This window comes from Vulpes vulpes, chromosome 13, assembly GCF_048418805.1.
Source record: "Vulpes vulpes isolate BD-2025 chromosome 13, VulVul3, whole genome shotgun sequence".
In the NCBI taxonomy this organism is placed as follows: Eukaryota; Metazoa; Chordata; class Mammalia; order Carnivora; family Canidae; genus Vulpes; species Vulpes vulpes.
Window position 1 is genome coordinate 97,981,584 of NC_132792.1, and position 20,941 is coordinate 98,002,524.

Sequence of the window (20,941 nt, forward strand, 5' to 3'; positions counted from 1 at the left end):
CTCATAGAATGAGTTAGGAGGTATCTTCTCCTCTTTAGTTTTTTGGAAAAGTTTTAAAAGATTTGATATTAGCTCTGCTCTAAATGTTTGGTATAATTCACAGCGAAACCATCAGGTCCAGAGCTGTTATTTGTTGGGAGATTTTTTTTTTTTTTTGGTTACTCATTCAGTCTCCTCAGTTAATTATTGATCTATTTAGATTTTCTTTGTGATTAAGTCTTGGAAGGTTTTGTGTTTCTAAGAATTTGTCCATTTCATCTAGGTTATTGTTTTGTTTTTTTTTTCATATAATTTTCTTACTACTCTCTAATAATGATAAGTGTAAACTTTAGATCTTAGATTGTTTTTAGCTTTAGACTTTCTCTGGGCATGTCTGGTGACTTTCTAATTTCCTCCATATATGCAGTTGCCTTTGAATGTCCTAATCTTTCATATCTGGCTCCCGAAAGAGGAAAATGAGGGGATGGGGAAAAATGGGACTGACCCTCTTTAAATGCCTTGGAAGGCACCTTGGCTAGAGGGTGAGGGCCTTGTAACAGAGGGATAAGTTGCAGCAACTATGGCAACCCACCTCTTACTCTGTACCTCTGAGATCAGAAGCAAAAATCAGTGATCTGAGTACATACTCCTGATATTTGGAGGACAATTTCCCTGCATGCGCACACACACACACAAACACATACATCCATCCTCCTTGCCACAAGCTGGGGCAGACTGCTCTAATGCATGTGCATAGCTGTCTGCCTCAGGGCTGGAGCCTGGGGGATGGGTAGCGCTTGCCAAAACTAACAGCTGAAATTGACCAAAAACCTGCTTTATCTTCTAAGCCTTCCCCTGGAAGTTGGAAACATTTAAAAGATTCAGAAGTTCCAAAATTGTTAACCAGACAGATTGCTGATGCTCTTCTACTGTCTCCCAGAATCCTTCTCAGAGTGCTCTTCATAAGCTTTTTGCTTGGCTTCCTTGACTTTTCCTTTGTAGAACTTCAATGTTCAATGCCTTGAATGAAAAATCATCTCACAATGTCCAATCTGGTTCTTTGTGCTGCAGTTCTTTTATAGGATCATGGCCCACACCCTGAACATTGGCAGCCTCAGAAGCCTTGAGCTGTAACTCTGTTTCTCCATCATCATGAGATTGCCTAATGCTTTCTTGGCTTTCCTACTTAGTAGCTGCCTTCTCCATGGTTTCGTAGTGTCTTGTTCACATCCAGAATTTGCACATGCCAACATGGAGAAAATTAGGTTTCCATTGGTGAGGTTCTCTTTTCTTGGGACTGTGGCTCCATAATACCTGGTTTCCTCAGCACTGCTCTGCTTTCAAACAAACTTTAAAAAAATGTTCTGGTAGTTTTTCTTAATCAGAACAATTGTCTGTTATAAGTGATAGTCTACAACTAAGCAGAAGTTGTAATGTAATTCTTTATACTTTTGTGTATTGCCAGTATTTATTGGAGTTAGTGTTTTCAGTACACTGGTATATTTTGATGAACAGAAGTTCTTGTTGTGTTTTTAAAAAATAAAGTAGTTGTATTTAGCAATGTCTTATGTAAATTGCTTATAATATCTTTCTTGGTATTAAAAGATAATCTCCTTTATAGTGTTCTAAAAGCTTTGAGATTTTACTTTTTTATTTAAATCATGGTCCAACAGGGTTTAATTTTGGTTTTGTTTTTTCTTATAATGTAGAGTAGGGATCCTAATTCATCTTTCCCACATGTATAATCATTTGTTCCAGCAGCATTAATGAAGACTCTGCCTTTCCCTCAGTCATCTGTAGCATCTCCTACATCATATCTAGGGTCTTTTCTAGGCTAGTTTTTTGTTTATCTTTTCATCCCTATATTAACTTATTGGTTAATTTGTTTATTTCCAGAAGCATGCTTCTAAATTTACTATAGCTTCAGAGTAAATTTTAAATCTGTTAAGGCATCTCCTTTACCTACTTCTCCTCACTTCACTTTCATACCCTACCTTTCCACTCTTCTTGATTTTCTTGGCTATTTGTGGGATTTTGTTGTTCCATATAAATTTAAGTACTAGTTTAAATTCCACCAAAAATGACTATTGAAATTTGAATTAGCATTACATTGAGTCCATTGCCCTTAAGCTGATTTCTTTATAATTTTCAGTCTTTTATCTATAAATATGATTTATATCTTCATTTATGCATGCCTTCTTTAATATCTTTTAATAAAGTAATAAATTTTATCTATACAGGTTGTACACAATTTGCTATATTTATCTGTTGGGTTTATTCCTAGGTACCTTTTTATTGCTGTTATAAATATTTTTGATAATTGCCTTTGTTGTTCCTACTATATAGAAATGCACTTTGCTTTTTTTAAATCCTATGTCAATTGCCTTCTGATAATTTTTAGATTACTTTAGGTTATTTATATAAGACAATATGTCAAGAGTGATAGAATTATGGGTTGACTTTTTTTTTTCTCTTTTGCTTTCAGCACTTTAAAAATGTCATTCCATGGTTTTCTGGTATCCGTGTATATGTTCACTTTGAAAAGTAAAACATATAAGGAAAAGTCACCCTGAGAGTTAAACTACAACAAAACAGCAGCACATTTGAAACCCCGGTGACTTCAAACATTGGATGATCAAATATTCAATATAAAAATGTTTGAGGGATCCCTGGGTGGCGCAGCGGTTTGGCGCCTGCCTTTGGCCCAGGGCGCGATCCTGGAGACCCGGGATCGAATCCCACATCAGGCTCCCGGTGCATGGAGCCTGCTTCTCCCTCTGCCTGTGTCTCTGCCTCTCTCTCTCTCTCTCTCTCTGTGACTATCATAAATAAATAAAAATTAAAAAAAAAAAAATTTAAAAAAAAAATAAAATAAAATAAAAATGTTTGAAATAAAATGTGGAATCACAGAAGGAGCAGGGAACAATTTTCTATTATAAAATGAATATAATCATTTGAAAAAGGACATTTAGAAGTGAAAAATGTAGGGGCATCTGGGTGACTCAATCAACTGAGCATCTGACTCTTGATTTTCACTCAGGTCATGATCTCAGAGTCTTGAGATCAAGCCCTGTGTCAGGCTCCATGTTGTGTGTGGAGCCTGCTTAGCATTCTCTCTTTCTCTCTCGTCTCCGCTGCTCACCTGCATGTGCTCTCTTTCATAAATAAATAAATAAATAAATAAATAAATAAATAAATAAATAAATAAATTCTGAACTTAAAACCTCATTGGATGAGTAAATCTGATTAGACCTAAGGACCTAAATTGAGTTTGCTTTATTCCAGAGAGAATTTGTGACTTTCTCATGGGAACCAGGGTGATTGTTGACTTGTGACCATTTTATTTTTTTAAAAAAAAAAACAGTGGCATACACAAATGGAAGATTCTCTCACATTCAGGAAAACTAAAAGTAAGCAGATCATTGCAAGTATAACATTCCATAGGGTAAGGGACCCAGGCTTGTTGTTCACTTTCCTTTTGTTCTTCAGACGCATAGTCATGTTCTTACTGTACAGTTTTTAGATAATGATATTCCCTGGACATTCTGTCCTCCAGTCTTCATTTGGCTTGGTCCTTTTTATTTTAGTTTAAAGGTGATCTCTCTAATTAGGGAGTCTCTGCGTAGAGGCAACCACTGTAAAGTAGCTTTTCAGTCACACCTGCTGTCTTGAGGCACTCATCTGAAAGTATCCTGTTTTTTTGTTTACTGTTCCTTTGGTTTCCCACTCCTTTTTAAATCTCTGAGAGTTTACAATAACTTTTGTTTGCCGTCCTCTACCTATTGTTTAGAACAAGGCCTAGTTCATAATAAGTATTCAAATATTTGCTGAAATAATGAATTTTTAAAAAGAGAAAAGAAGGGTCTATAATCATAGCTATTTTTTAAGAGTCCTTTTATTTTTGCAGTAAGATACATTTTTCATTTTGTATAATCCTTTATAGTAATTTTGGCCATATGTGGTTTATGCATATCTTTTTTGAAGCGATGGCTTTTTTAGCTTAAGTTTGGGTTTTCTTGGATAGTAAATATCAGTGTCACTTCAGTTGTTAAAGTGAAGCTTAAAATAGACTCTTAATGTTGACTCTTGTTAAATAAGAGGAGGTAATAGTATATGCCATTAGATCTTGTCTTGACTTAACTGGATGAGGCTTAATGACAAAGTGTTATCTACCAATTTTTTTCAAAACTACTTGTTTAACTGAAAAAAATTTTTTTGTTCATGACTTTTTCCACTGAGAGAATTATATTTTCTACTCTGCTTGTCAGTACACCTGGGATGAATAAGGGAAGCTATATAGTACTTAAACACCAGAGGGTGCCAGAGATTCATGTTTTATTCTTCATATTTCAGGATCAGAAGTAACAAATATTACAGTACCTTTGCATGTTTGTATAGTTAACATCATTTAAACTCACTGGCTATTTAATGATAATAAGGAATTATTATTGTTTTTTTAAGATGATAATGCTTTAAAAAGTTTTAAAGAGCTTTTATTTTTACAGAGAAATAATGAAGTGTGGATGAGTAATGCATATATATTACTTCTGCTAGTTACAGTATTTTAACAGCTAGAGTTTAGTGTGATTTTTTAAAAAGTTTTATTTATTTATTTTTTTAATAATAAATTTATTTTTTATTGGTGTTCAATTTGCCAACATACAGAATAACACCCAGTGCTCATCCCGTCAAGTGCCCCCCTCAGTGCCCGTCACCCATTCACCCCCACCCCCCGCCCTCCTCCCCTTCCACCACCCCTAGTTCGTTTCCCAGAGTTAGGAGTCTTTATGTTCTGTCTCCCTTTCTGATATTTCCTACCCATTTCTTCTCCCTTCCCTTCTATTCCCTTTCACTATTATTTATATTCCCCAAATGAATGAGAACATACAATGTTTGTCCTTCTCCGATTGATTATAAGTTTTATTTAAAACACGCTGTTCAAAAATAATGTAGGACAAGATTACATGCTATTGCCATAGATGATATTACTACATTAACTTTAATGTCCTTTATTTCATATTGCAGGAATCAGATTCTATAGTGTTGATTAAACATGTGTTCACTTTGCTGCATATGTAATGGTTTCATCATATGTTTATTAGCCTGCTTATCCTTATGTGTACAAATATATCAATATATTGTCATATAATATATGACATAATATATATGGTTAATCTTTCCAGAGCAGGGACTTACACAGAAAACAGCGTCTAGTGACATAAACAAAACAAAACAAAAAGCAAAAAAACCCTCTTATCTTGGAAAGATAAAGGAGAGAGAGAAGAAGCATCAGTGTGAGCTATGCCTATTAGCTCTAAATCTAGGATTAAAATTCAACAAAACATTCTTCTTGGCGGAGTTGCCTTAAGCTAGATCTTGATAGAAATTAAGTTCTTAAAATTGTTCACAGGGAAACTATATAAATGAACACTTGGGAGATGATCGTGAAGTCTTTCAAAGTTCTAGCTAGATTTTGTCATAGTAAAATGCTGTTTAGGAAAAAATTATGTTTATACTTAGATGCAGAAGAAGTGGAAAGAAAAGATAGTAGATATTAGAGGTAGATACACCATGAAGCAAAGGTTGAAGTTACATGGGCAGGAGATAGGGCATATCTCATTTATGTCATGGGCATCTTCCAAAAAGATCAGAGCCAAAAGACAGTGATAAGAGTAGGGTATCATTTACAATAAAACTTTCTTAATAGTATTAATAATTCAATTGAAAATATATAAATAGGGAGGTAGGTGAGGGGATGTGGTAAGTGGGTGATGGGCACTTGATGGGATGGGTATTAGATGTTGGCAAATTGAACTGAAATTTAAAAAATTAAAAATTAAAAAAGATATATAAATATAGGAAAAGGGTTGTAGATGTTTTCAAAACAATTTATAAGTAAATAATTACTAGCATAGTACAGATCAACAAATTGAAAACTACCTAGGAAATTCATTGAAATTGTTGAGTTGGGGGCTTATCCAGAATGAACTCTCTGGATACTGAACCTTGGCAGAAATCTGTATTTTTTAAAATCCTCATCGTATTTCTGATTTCATTATAGGCTAGAGATTGTAAGTATGGGACAGCAGGTTCCAAAATGTGATCTACAAAAGATAGTTTTGAAATGCAAACTTTTTCAGGGAGTTTGTAAGATTAAAACAGTTTTAATAATGATGATGTTGATGTTGTCATTTGCCTGATTTGGTATATTATTTGAATGATGGTTCAAAAGCCACAGTGGCAAAACTGATGGCACTTTAGCATTAGTTAAGGCAGAGGCACCAAACTATACTAGTAGCCATTTATTCTTTACCCTCAGACACTCAGAGTAAATGAAAAGAAGCTAGTTTTGTTTTTTTTTAATGGTTTTAATGAGGCAGCGAACATTATTATTTTCACTAAGTCTCTACTCTGAAGTACACACATTTTTAATATTCTGTGTGACAAAATGGGAAACTTGCATAAAGCTCTTCTGCATGCCAAAGTCTCATGATTGTCTTAAGGACAAGTGTTTGTGCTTGTATTTCCTTTTTTTTTTTTTTAAGATTTTATTTATTTATTTATTTTTAGAGAGAGAGTGAGCACATAGTGGGGAGGGGCAGAGGAAGAGGGAGAGAAGCAGACTCCCCGTGGGGTGCTGCAGATGGGGGGTGCTCTATCCTATGAAATCCCCACCCCTGCAAAAATCATGACCTAAGCCAAAATCAAGAGTTGGACACTTAACCAACTGAGCTACCCAGGTACTCCACCTGTGTTTCAGTTGTGAGCTAAACCACTTTTTTCATGGAGTACCATTTTTACTTGGAAGAACAAAGAACAACCGGAAAACAAACTGTGATTATTTAGACTTGGGAATTTGATATTCTTGTGAAAATGAAAAAAGTGAGCCTGTCACTTCAGGGAAAACAACTGACAGCATTTTTTGCCAGTGATAAAGTTTGAGCTTTTCAAGCAAAAGTTAAAAATTTGGAAAACTTGTATCCACTACCATGAGCATAATATCTTCCTAATACTTAGATTTTCCGATTAGATTGGTGCAGTTACTAACTTGTGATTTAGGATTATGTGTAGTGAGTCTAAATTTGAAAGATCTCTATAACTCAATGTACCAATACTTTTCAAATCACTAAAACGTGATGTTACAAAATCATTCATCAGATCCATTCCAAGTGAAGAGAATCAATGGATATTAAAGAGATTAGAAAATAGTAAATAATGCCACCTTTTTGAGTAATTATTTTTAAATTTTGTTATTGTTGGTTTTCATTAAAATATTTGTTAATAATATGTAAGGGTTTTATTATTTTTAATTAATATTCATTTTAAAAAAGATTTTATTTAAAATTTTATTTTATTTAAGTTAATTAATTAACATATAGTGTATTCTTACTTTCAGAGGTAGAGTTCAGTGATTCATCAGTTGCATATAACACCCAGTATTCATTATATCACCAGCCCTCCTTAATGCCTATCACCCAATTACCCCATCTCCCTCCCCGCAACCCCCACCCCCACCCCCCGAAGCCAGCTTTCAACTAGCCTCTCATTTATGGGAGTTAGAACCCTGCTCCTTTCTATATGAGGATGTTCCTAGGAAATCTCTGTATTGAACTCAAAGACACAAGACTTCAGGGACTGCAACTTTCACTTGTCTCTCACAACTTCTATCAGGCATCTAGCTTGTTTCTGATTGTTCAATACAGCACTTTCCATGGAAACTCCTCACATAGAGTTGAGCTACTTTGTAATTCTTATAGGACAGAGGCTAGTTGAAAGTTCGCTTCAAACCTTACTTACTTCTGAGAGTTGAGCAAAGGTACTGTCCCTCGCAGCTCCACACTCCACCCCAGCAACCCTCAATTTGTTCCTTATAGTTAAGAATCTCATATGGTTTGTCTCCTTCTCTGATTTCATCTTATTTTATTTTTCCCTCACTTCACCTATGATCGTCTGTTTTGTTTCTTAAATTCCATATATGAGTGAAATCATATGATAATTGTTTTTCTCTGATTGACTATTTCACTTAGCATAATACCTTCAGTTCCATCCACATCATTGCAAATGGTAAGATTTCATTTTTTTTGATGGCTGGGTAATATTCCATTGTATTAAAAAGATTTTGTTTTTAAGTAATTTCTATACCCAACATGGGGCTTGAACTCATAACCCCAAGATCAAGAGTCACATGCTCCACTGACTGAGCCAGTCAGGTGCCCCTAAATACTCATTTTTATTTCTAATAAAGTCCTGGTTTCTAATACAGTTTTCATTCAAAATCATGTAACAGGTACAGTTTTTACCTCCATCAATAAAGAGTAGAGATGTAGAGATGAGTAGAGATGTAAAGAAATTCGTTCAAGATCATCCTTTTAATAATTGACAGAGCAGGGACGCCTGGATGGCTCAGTGGTTGAGCGTCTGCCTTTGGCTCAGGGTGTGATCCCAGGGTCTGTGATCAAGTTCCGCATCAGGCTCCTTTTGGGGAACCTGCTTCTCCCTCTGCCTGTGTCTCTGCCTCTGTGTGTTTGTGTGTGTGTCATGAATAAGTAAATAAAACCTTTTTTAAAAATGTACCAAATTCTTATTTAAAAAAATAGTAATTGGGTAGCCCCGGTGGTGCAGCGGTTTAGCGCCACCTGCAGCCCAGGGCATGATCCTGGAGACCCTGGATCGAGTCCCACGTCAGGCTCTCTGCATGGAGCCTGCTTCTCCCTCTGCCTTTGTCTCTGCGTCTCTCTCTCTGTCTCTCTGAGTAAATAAATAAAATCTTTAAAAAAAATAAATAAAAAATAATAATTGACAGAGTAGGGACTAAAACCTTGGTATCGTGCTGTAGAATTGGTGCTCTTAATTTTCATGACTCAGTATTTTTCAAGTGTGGTCCACAGAGTGTTTGTCTCTGTCAGCTAAGTATGTTTAAGCAAAGATTCCAGGTTTGTGGTCTCCAGCCTAGTCCCACTGAATGCGTATCACAGGTACTATACAGGTGTGTATTTGAATGCAAGACTTGTATTTTAAATATACTCCCAGGCAGTTCTTAAAATCACTAAAGTTTGGGAAATCCTGCAGTATGTTATGCTACATTTGAGCCAAAAGAGGAAAGACAAAGGGAATTTCCTATGAGAAAAATAACTTCACAAAGGCATGGAAGGAGGAATAAACAGGGTGTTGTGTGAGTTTATGTGATTATAATTGAGGGTTTACCATAGAGTATTGAAGTCAAAGTTGTCTTACCAGGGATTAATAATCTAAAGGAAGAATTTAATCTTCTTAAAATAAATTTTTTTATGCTTTCTAAACAAATTATTTATTTATTAAACCAGGTGATACTACATTTTGTACAATACTGAAAGGAAGAAAAGATATGCAGTGGAAAAACAAAGTTCTCCTTTGCGTCTTTTTCCCTCTGCTACCCAGGATCTCATTGTAGGGCCAAGTGTTGTTAGCAGTTTCTTGTGTATCTTTCTAGATGTAATCTTCTCAACACAGATGGTAGCATACAATACATAATGTTTTACATTTTGTTTTTTACAACTTAATAGTAGTCTTTGAGATTGTTCTCTGTTACTGTATAATCATTGTGATTTGAGATTTTTAACAAAATTACATAATGGTGGATAGTTAGGATATTTCCAGGGTTTTGTACTAGGAAAACAAAGCCACATTGGGTATCATTTCACATAATATCTACGAAGAAGAGCTTATTCATTTTAAATTATCAGATAATATCAAATGACTCCATGGAAGTTAGATTTACAAATTACATTGAGCAGCAAAGCTTATTATAATAGCATATTTTCACATGTTCTGGTGAACATTAAAAAGTTTTTGCCAGTCTAACAGGTGAAAATTCTATTTTATATTTCTCTTATGAATAAAACAGAACATTTTTTTAAGAACAGTCTTATTTTTTTTTAAGATTTTTATTTATTTATTTATTTATTCATAGAGACACACAGAGAGAGAGAGGCAGAGACACAGGCAGAGGGGGAAGCAGGCTCCATTGCAGGGAGCCCGACGTGGGACTCGATCCCGGGTCTCCAGGATCACACCCCAGGCTGCAGGCGGCACTAAACCGCTGCGCCACGGGGGCTGCCCACAACATCTTATTTTTGAGTCATTTTAAAATTTTAAGTGAAAATTCATGCGCTTTGTCCACTTTTCCATTGGATCATGGGTTTTTTTTCTTAGTTATTTGTAGAACTCTTTCTATATTAAACTAATTCCTTTTCCATATGAATTACTTCCTTGAATCTTCTGTCCAAAATGTAAGGACTGCTATTGCCTTTGTTTTACTGACAATGCAGGTCTAGAAAGATTATTTTGCTTTATTTTCATAGATAATAATTGGTGGTCAGGATTGCACCATAGGCAGTTTGATTCATCATTTTTACCCTCTGTTCTTCTAAGTACATTGCAACAGATAATAGCATGTGTTCTGAACACATGGAAATTCCTCAATTATTTACCATTTATATACTACTGTGCTAGGAATAATAGAGATGAAGATGATATCTTTACTAATTTAATATATTTATTGAATATAATCAATAAAATAAGTCTAGTTGGAATTTAAGAGAAACTTAATGGAAGACAGAGTAAAACCTACCATAACAGACACAACATGCTCTCAGAAGTTGAAAATTTGTAGCAATTGGACAAATGCTTTAAAAGTATAAAAACAGAAAGAAAAAAAAAAGCATGAAAAGAAAAATGTAAAAACAAACCAGTATTTCTAAATTAGGCATTTGAAACAGAACTGGGCTATAGCTCAAGTTACGGAAAGACATTAGAGCCAGAGTTTGAAGATGAGAACTGGAAAGGGGGAATGGCCTGAGCAAAGGCCAGAATCAGTAGGAGCTGTGTGATAGTGAGTAATGGGAGAGAAGAGTGCTAAGTTAAAGCCATTACCTGGAAAACCTTGAACATCAGATTAAGTTCTTGGAAACAAAAGAGGTTTGGAATAGGAAAATAATATGATTCCCTGTACTTTAGAAGAATCGGTCTGGGACTGTTCAGACCTTAAGAGGGTGGAAGAGATTTAAGAAGTTAGACATAAGCAGTGGACAGCTTTATCAAAAGCTAAAATCAGTTTTAGAAGCCAGAATGCAAGACATTAATGATAATTGGGTAATGCTTTTTGAATTTTTACACAGTAACTTATTATACCTCACAGAATCTTGAATTGGAAAGCTTTATAAGGCATTATTAAATTTCCTTTTTATCTTTTAAAAATAGATTATTTTGCACAGTATCTTCCTCAAAAGACACTGCATTAGACCAGAAGACTTGAAGATGTAGTTTGGGGGCTCTCATTTTCTTCTCCTTTAGAAATAAAACCAACCTAGAATCACAATTATGCTTCAACATCAAAGCCTTTAATACTGTCCTGACCTATCTTAGCCTTATTGATATTGCTGCTATCGCACTGTGTTGACTTTCCTTCAGTCTGCCTCCTTTCTTAGAGGAAGTTTTAAGTGGCTTGGGTGCTATATATTGTGTCACCTTTTCCTCTTCCCTCAGTAGGGGTCTTCGTCTATTCCTGCTGCCCTTTGTAACCATAGCAACTGACAGCTGTACTAGAGGGAGCTGTGTTCAGCTTAGGGCAAAATAGGAGGAGGGAAGGAAGGAAAGAACAAATCTTATTGGGCAGTTAGTTCCTTCCTTATTTCAGAGAAGGGCTACAAGAAGAGTCTTAAAAACATGGGACTAGCTCATTGATGAATTCTGTTCAATTTTAGTACTATGCTAAGTGCTGGTAGTAAGTATGCTTGATACTGGTCTCTTCAGCCTGTGTGTGAGATCTCAACAGGGGTTATGCAGGAACCCTCCTATGGAACCAAGTTGCAGTTTATAAGGCCTATGTACCTGACACACTGAGATTGTAACTATGTGTGTAAAGCTATTTTTCACATATCTTAAACAATTCTGATTTTCTTTTTAAGGGAATATTGGGGTTATATGTCTAAACTTCATATTTTTTATTTCCAGTTATCTTTTCCTGAATATTTATTTACTATTTTTAAGATATCATTAATAATTTTGATCAGGTAATCCATGTATATAGTACAACATTCAAAAGGTAAAAAAGAATACACTATGGTATCCCACTTCCCTATTTCCCTCTCTGGAGGAGAATTTTTCATGTATCTTTCCAGAGATATGTTATGCCCATATGCATGCATGCATGTGTGTGTATCTTTTTTTTTCCCCCAAAGGACAGTCTCTTTTCTACCTCATTTTTTCCCCTACTTCTAGTACACCTTGGCAATTGTTCTATATCAGATCAAAGAGAGCTGCCTCATTCTTTTAAGTAACTGAGAAGGACCTTAGAAAGCACCTAATCTGAGTTACCCAATTTTTAAAGGAAAAATTTGAATCCTAAGGACGTTAAGTAAATAACTGGTTAGGTTTCTGTTTTGGAATAAACTGGCTCTGCATTGATATATAGGTGACTTTCTTCTTTTTTTTGGATAAGTTTTGTTTGCAAAGCAGGTTAAGTTTATAGCAAAATTGATTGGAAGATACAGAGAGTCCCTCCTAAACGCACACATGCATAGCCTCTCTCATTATCAACATCCCCCACCGGAGTGATCCATTTGTTACGGTTGACAGACCTGCACTGACAAGTCATTAAGCCTCAAAGCCTGTGGCTTACGGTTTGCTACTGGTGTAGTACATTCTATGGGTTTTAACAAATGTATAATGAAGGGCATCTGGGTAGCTCAGTTGGTTAAGCATCCACCTGTTGGTTTTGGTTCAGGTCATGACCTCAGGATTGTGAGATCTAGTCCTGTATCAGGCTCCATACTCAGCAGAGACTCTGCTTCCCCTCTCCCTCTCCCTATGCCCCTCCCCCTGCTGCTGCTGCTTCTTCTTCTTCTTCTTCTCTCTCTCTCTCTCAAATATTTTTTTAAAAAACCAAACGTATAATGATGTGTATCCAACAGCATAGTATCCTACTGAGAAGTTACATTGCCCTAAAAATTCTCTCTGTTCTGCCTATTCATCCCTCCTTCCCTGCCAATTCCTGGCAACCATTGGTCTTTTTTTTTTTTTTTTAAGATTTTTTTTTTTTTATTTATTCAGAGAGACAGAGAGAGAGAGGCAGAGTCAGGCGGAGGGAGAAGCAGGCTCCACACAGGGAGCCCGATGTGGGACTCAATCCTGGTCTCCAGGATCAGGCCCTGGGCCGAAGGCGGCACTAAACTGCTAAGCCACCCGGGCTGCCCACCATTGGTCTTTGTACTGTCTCCATAGTGTGCCTTTTCCTGAATGCCATGTAGTTGGAATCATACAGTATGTAACATTTTCAGATTACTTCTTTCATTTAATAATTTGCATTTAAGTTCCCCTCTGTGTCTTTTCATGGTGTGGACATCTCAGTTCTTCTTAGCACTCGGTAGTACTTCATTGTTTGGATGTACCACCGTTGATTTATACGCTCAGCTACTAACAGACATCTTGATTGTTTCCACGTTTTGTCAGTTTTGTCAATTATCTCTGAAGCTGCTCTAAACATCTGTGTGCAAGTTTTTGTGTGGACATTAATTTCTAGGTCTTTTGAGTAAATACCAATGAATGTGGTTGCTGGACTGTACAGTACAAGTATGTTTAGTTCTCTAATAAACTGCCAAATTGTCTTCCAAAGTAGCTGTACCGTTTTTGCATTACTACCAGCAGTGAACAAGAGTTCCTTTTGCTCCACATCCTCATCAGCATTTGATGTTGTCAGTATTTGGGATTTTGACCTTTCTAATAGGTGTATGTATAGTGGTTTCTCATTTTATTTTGTATTTCTCTGATGACAAGGATGTGGGACATCTTTTCATATGCTTATTTGCCATCTGTACATCTTCTTTGATGAGGCATCTATTAGGTCTTTGGCCCGTTTTTTAATTGGTTGGTTTGTTTTCTTATTGTTGGATTTAAGAATTCTTCATATATTGTGGATAACAGTCCTTTATCTGATGTCTTTTACGATATTTCCTCCTAGTCTATGGCTTGTCTTTTCATTCTCTTGTGATACTTGGTGGATTTTTTTTTGGGGGGGGGGTTAAACTAATCTCTGCCCCCAACATAGGACTCCAACTCAACCCCAAGATCAAGAGTCACATGCTCTACCAACTCAGCCCGCCAGGCACCCTTGAGACATGTTTTTTTTTAATATTTTTTTATTCAGACCTTTTATTTTTTTACTTGGATCTTAGTCCATCTTTGGGTTTATGGTTTTTACCATTCTTACACTTCAGATGTTTACATGTTTAGATGTTTCTGGAAATACTTTATGTAGGTGGTAAAATGATTCTTAGAACCATTTTAGGCATCCATACTTCTGACAATACCTCTGTAACATTTGATAAGGTGGAGTCCAATCATTTTGATATACTTTGTTTATATTGCATGTTTTATTTGGTTTGAAATACTAAATTTAAATTTTTTTCTTTTTCCCTTTGTAAAGACCTTTAAATGTTAGGCTTTTAAATCTGCTGTTCAGATCATAAGATCATTGTTCTATCTCTTTACTTTCAACTGCTGTGTCTAGCTCCTCCTTTCTTTTACTTAGGTTTTTGTTTTGTTTTATTTTGTGGTTTGGGGGGGGGTTGCTGTTTGTTTGTTTTAATCTCTTATATATGTTTGAGCATGGGCTCTTTCCCCCTCACCCCTAATGTGTTACTTTTTTTTTTTTTAATTTTTTTTTATTTATTTATGATAGTCATACAGAGAGAAAGAGAGAGGCAGAGACACAGGCAGAGGGAGAAGCAGGCTCCATGCACCGAGAGCCTGATGTGGGATTCGATCCCGGGTCTCCAGGATCGCGCCCTGGGCCAAAGGCAGGCGCCAAACCGCTGCGCCACCCAGGGATCCCCCTAATGTGTTACTTTTTAAAATGGAACAACAGAGGCCTTCATTTCTTGTGTGCTTGGCAATTATAATTTATTTCCCTTTCTCATGCACAAATGCATTAACACAGGGAGTTTCATAATTTAAATCCATTGACATGAGGCCACATGATATACCATTTGGCTCATACAATAAAGAGAAGCAACATTTTTTTTCATATAATCATGTTTGTGTAAATTATGTTATGCATTGGTAGGTGAGTTATGATCGGTAACATGCTTATGATTACATATGGTGGTAAGGATTCTGTGAGGGAGTTTTCATATTTCTTTTCTCTCTTTCTTCTCTACCCTTAAACATATATACTCTTCTTTGCACTGTAGCCATATAGCAATCCTGTCGGATAAAAACAACTATTTAATTTTGCTGGTACACTGCAAAGAGCTGAAACATATTTTGTGTTTTATATATATGTCATGTTAGTGTGTATGTTTGTGTCCTGTGTAATTTTAGATGTAGACCCTTTGCAGCCATTTGCTTGAGGATGTGGTTTAATGAATTTAATTGGTACAATGGAACACACCAAAAGTCTGCAGCAGAAAATCAAAACTAGTTTTAACCATTTGGTTTCAGAATAGCTAGTCAGGAAAGCTTCTTCTAAAGGATCTTTGTATGGGTAAGGACCTTTCAGGACCAGTGAATTTCTGCTCCTCAGTGGAACAGTAGAGTGTACTAGGGAAATCTGATGGGCTTTTGATCATCTTGGATGAAAACAAAGAAGACTGTTTTCATTTCTTGTCTCTCATTGCAGGGCATTTGTCGATAACTTAGTTTAACCTACAAGTCCCTGTTGGTGTATTCATTTACTAAACTGAAAGATGGAGAGATGGGCACTAGAAGACAAAGTTGCTTCTGATTCATCTCTTGATATAAAATGTATGCTGATGGTTAGACACACCAATTAATTTTTAAAGACTTCAGGGGAAGATAACTATTCTTCAGTTCTCTTGCTTGGATGAATTGAGTAAAATGATATCTTTAGTTATAAGAGGAGATTTATAATTCTTTGTTCTCTTAAATCATTCATATATATGTCACCCACCACTACACCAAAAAGTTATCTTTTCTTTTGCTTAGAGATGAAGATGACATCAATGATGTGACTTCCATGGCAGGAGTCAACCTCAGTGAAGAAAATGCCTGCATCTTAGCAACAAATTCTGAATTGGTTGGCACACTTGTACAATCATGTAAAGATGAACCATTTCTTTTCATTGGAGCTCTGCAAAAGAGAATTTTAGACATTGGTAAGTGCAGACTTAAGATTATTGACCTAAGAGGACGGTCTGTTCCAGGGAAAGTGTTATCAAAAGAGGCAGCCTGAGTTGGTTTTCCTGAAACTCTGGGGCTTAAATAAGGCTCTGGAAATAATTGGGATTTCATGGGTATTACAGAAAGAAGTATTTCATTTTAAAAACTATTAACATAACAAATCATAACTTATGGTTTCTGGTTTAGATAATAGAAGTTAATATTTTACTTACATTTCTTAGTGGGAGAAAGATGTATATATTTTTCATGCAATGTATATGTGATATACTATTTTTTTCTGTCCTGTTCCTTTCTTAGTTGGACTACACATATTTGTATATGTTACAAATTCATGTTTATGAATTCTGGAAACTGCCAAGTACTATGAAATATAGAAATAGTCCCTTTTTCCTTCTCTCAACTCTGAAATTCAAACTCATCCTTACCCTAAAAGAACTAAATTAAAATATCGATTTCTCCCTAGGTCCCCGAGTAGTTACTCAGTAGCTGCAGTATGTAGAAGGAAATGGGAGAGTATGCTCCAGTTTTGTTCTGGAGCCATACAGCTTTTTTGCTGTTGTTTAATACCAAACTTGCAGTAACATGAAAGACTACATTCTTCCCTGATTGACTGAAAAACAAGACAGTTTGAAGAAAGATTATTGCGTGTAAATGATCTAATTTCATGGTCCTAACCCTGGGACTTCTTGGAGTACCTTCTTCATCACTCCTATCAAATTTGGGAGGTCAATACTTGTGACCTTTGAGTATACTTTAGTAAGGATCTTTATATTTTATATTGAAGCCCTAACTCAAAAATGTGAAGGTTTCTGATTTCTGATTTACACCCATAGTATTTTTAAGGACTACAAAGTAGATTACTATTACATATTTGAAATCTGTTTCACAAAATAATAAAATGTTTGAGCTCCTACTATGTACTATACAGATTATCATTTTTTTCCTTTTTTTTTAAGATTTATTTATTTATTCATGAGAGACACAGAGAGAGAGACAGAGGCACAGGCAGAGGGAGAAGCAGACTTCTCTCAGAGAGCCCAAAGAGAGAGAGAGAGAGAGAGAGAGAGAGGCGGAGGCACAGGCAGAGGGAGAAGCAGGTTTCTCACAGGGAGCCCGATGCGGGACTCGATCCCGGATCTAGGGATCATGCCCTGAGCCGAAGGCAGATGCCCAACTGCTGAGCCACCCAGGCATCCTTTTTTTTTTTTTTTTCCATTTCTGATGTAACTTGGGTATCTGTTACCGTTCTTTTTAAGATTTATTTATTTGAGAGCACATGCAAGTGAGAGTGTGTGGAGAGGGTCAGAGAGAGAATCTCAAGCCGACTGTACTGAGCCCAACAATGGGGCTTGAGATCATGACCTGAGCCAAAATCAGTTGTTGGACAGTCAATGGACTGAGCCCCCCAGGAGTCCCTCAGTTATCTTTCTTTTTTTTTATGAAAAACTAAAATTTACAAGCAGTCCAAAAGAATAGGAATTCAGAGGAGCTGATGATAAAATATTTGCTGTTTGCTTGCATTTTGTTTGACTTTTCTCCCAGCACTTCCCTCTTCACTCCTTTGCCTTCTTTCCTCCATCTCTCTCTTATTGTCTTTCCAGTTTCTTCTTTGCATATGTATTGTGTACTATACAGGAGCCAGTTCCTTAATTTTGGAACAAGCATGATACTTTCCTGTGATGGTTTGAAAAACTCCTGGTATTGACTCAATGTAACCATATAATTATCTAGAGTTTTGGTAGAGTAGAAGTAGATACTTAACTTTTATCAGTTCCCAACCCCCTGACAAATTTTATTTCTAGCTTGACTTACACTTTGTTTCTATGATAGGAAAGTTTTTAGCACTAAAAGAACAGTCTGATCATTTAGGACAGAGATGGGCAACTTTTTTCTACAAAGGGCCAGATAGTAAAGATTTACCACTTTGTGGATCATGTGGTTTGTGTCACTACTGCTCAACTCCATTATACTGCAAAGGCAGCCATAGAGAATACATAAACGAATAGGCAAGACTCTATTCCTATCAAACTTTATACATAAAAAGAGACCAAATTTAGTTTGCCAACCTCTGCTTTCAAGGAGGATTCTGGATGTATCTACTTGGTGTTTTCAGTCCTTAATAATTAAGCACAAACTTATCATTTAATATAATGGAAAATTGCAAAACTTCTTCTGAATTACCGTGCTTTTTAAAAAACAAACTATAGAGTGAATAGAATTATGTATTTCTAAGAATGTTTTCCATTTATAGTAAAATTTCATCTTTACAGAACAGCTCAGAACCAGGACTATTCCTTAATAACAGAAACTATAAATTAACCCAAAGAAATTTGGGGTGAAAATTTTTCTATTTGAATAATATTGGTGGGGATCCCTGGGTGGCTCAGCAGTTTAGTGCCTGACATTGGCTCAGGGCATGATCCTGGAGTCCTAGGATCGAGTCCCGCATCGGGCTCCCTGCATGGAGTCTGCTTCTCCCTCTGCCTGTGTCTCTGCCTCTCTCGCTCTCTCTCTCTCTCTGTGTGTCTGTCTCGAATGAATGAATGAATGAATGAATGAACGAATAAATAAATTCTCTCATGAATAAATAAATAAATAACTTGTAAAAATCTTTGAATAATATTGGAGAATAAATATGCCAGTGTTCTTCCTTTTTTGCTAATTACCTAAATTAAATTACACAGACGTTCTATAAAATCACATAACAAGCTTAAAAGCGCCAACTAGATTTTATTCATCAGTTGACTTGACTTATAGTGGCCTTCCTCTATCCAGACAGGTCTCTCTTTTCAAGAGAGTTTGCAGCTTTGGGAGGGATGCACGAGGAAGAGTGGGAGAGGAAGGGGACTTCATGTTGGCAGCCAGATCGACTGAATCCACCCTGCTGATCAGTGCAGTGACAGGTGTCACAGCCAGATAGCCCTCACATCCTATAGCCTACACTTTTAAGTTTATCATTCATTATGGAATAATGTCAAAGAATGTATTTAAGATTTGTGGGCGGGGATCCCTGGGTGGCGCAGCGGTTTGGCGCCTGCCTTTGGCCCAGGGCGCGATCCTGGAGACCCGGGATCGAATCCCACATCAGGCTCCCGGTGCATGGAGCCTGCTTCTCCCTCTGCCTGTGTGTCTGCCTCTCTCTCTCTCTCTCTGTGATTATCATAAATAAATAAAAAAATTAAAAAAAAATTTAAGATTTGTGGGCTTATAATTAAAGCTTATTTTTGCTATACTGATTCCATTTTGATGAGTATATGAGTATGTTTCAGATGAGAGTGCAAAAGCAAATTGATATGTTTATTTAAAATAAGCACAATAGTACTATTAAAAATCTCATTTAAATTAGATGACACAATTCATTGTATCTTTAGATTTAGGTCTCTGTTGATACAGGTGGTTTTACTGAGCTGAGGAATTACTATTTAAATACTGATAAGGTTGCTTTATAAATGAGCTTCTGCCTTTGGGTATGTGGCCCAAGTTGTTTTCCTGAGTCTTTCTTCCTAGTTAACTGAAAGAAGAGTAGAAGTTTGGTTTATCTATGGAGGGAGATACAGTGAAATAGAACTTATTAAAATGAATGAGTGAAATGATGAAGCTTTGACCCCATTTCAACTTGTAAATTAATTACCAGGTCAATTTATCAGAACATGAGTTAGTGCAAAATAAGCACGATTGGTAATGGACAAAAGGAGTGTAGGCATGTCTTGTAGACAAGGCAGTAGCAGACCCACAGTCTCAATTCATTGAAATAAATGTCATAAATTGTTAACAGTGTCAAACAGGGCAAAATGTAATTTTCTATTTTTTTTAATTACTAAAATTAACAGAATACGGCACTAATTTCTGCAGTTACCATTTTCCTCCCTGAACACTAGACTTGATTTGTGTTCTTATTAACTTTGTCCTATAAATGACCTTGCAAGGAGAATGATTCTAGAGGCTAAGTGAAACAATGTCTATATTTTCTGAGGCTTCAGGCTAGGTTTTATTAATGTAATGTCTAAGATCTTTGAAGTTGTGACTTTACCAGGAAAATCATAATCTCCAAACCTTTATTCATAATGGGTATGACTTCCAGGGGGAACAGAATACCTGCTGTGCTAATTATTTCAATTATCAGCCACTACTAAAACACGTAATGGATTTTCTCTGCTTCTACAGGTAAAAAGCATGACATTACAGAACTTAACTCTGATGCTGTGAACTTGATCTCCCATGCAACACAGGAGCGATTACGAGGCCTTCTAGAAAAACTGACTACAATTGCTCAGCATCGAATGACAACTTACAAGGTAAAGGAAATCGTTAAAGAAGTACAAACTCTTTCTTCTTTGTCATGTTAAAGGTAGTTTTTTGGTATGGATTCATATTTGAAGTATATGTTTAAAGGAAATGGTTGAGACATAGTCCATATTGGTAGACAAGAGTTTCACTCCTAATTTGCCTGATTTAGATATGCTTACATGACAAAATTAACATAGAGTTTAGAATTGTACCCAAAGGTTCTGTGTCAGCGTAGATTGAGATACGCATCTGTTCTGCCTGAGACTTCTATAGCTTTTGATTGGAAAGGAGAATATATTAGAATAGAATGTTGGATAGCTTTGTTCTCTTCAGTGCTCTGTACTATGCTAGCATTGTTGTCCTTTTTAATAAATTAAATAATTGTATTGAGTGCTAATGGTGGGGCTGCTCATTATCATTATTGGCTGCTTTTTAAACAAATTAAATGCAAGGATAGCCTGTCTTGTCTCTAGTAGTATGAACCAAATCACTTGCCATC

The 20,941-nt window shown here is 36.1% G+C and overlaps 1 protein-coding gene across 1 annotated transcript in view; it reads left to right on the forward strand.

Annotated features, from left to right (window-relative positions):
- Positions 1-20,941, forward strand: part of TAF4B (TATA-box binding protein associated factor 4b) — a 124,525-nt gene that overhangs the window by 47,539 nt on the left and 56,045 nt on the right. The window contains exons 10-11 of the mRNA XM_026006505.2: positions 15,961-16,130; positions 20,320-20,450. Coding sequence (XP_025862290.2) covers positions 15,961-16,130; positions 20,320-20,450 — 301 coding nt within the window. The remainder of the gene's footprint in view (positions 1-15,960; positions 16,131-20,319; positions 20,451-20,941) is intronic.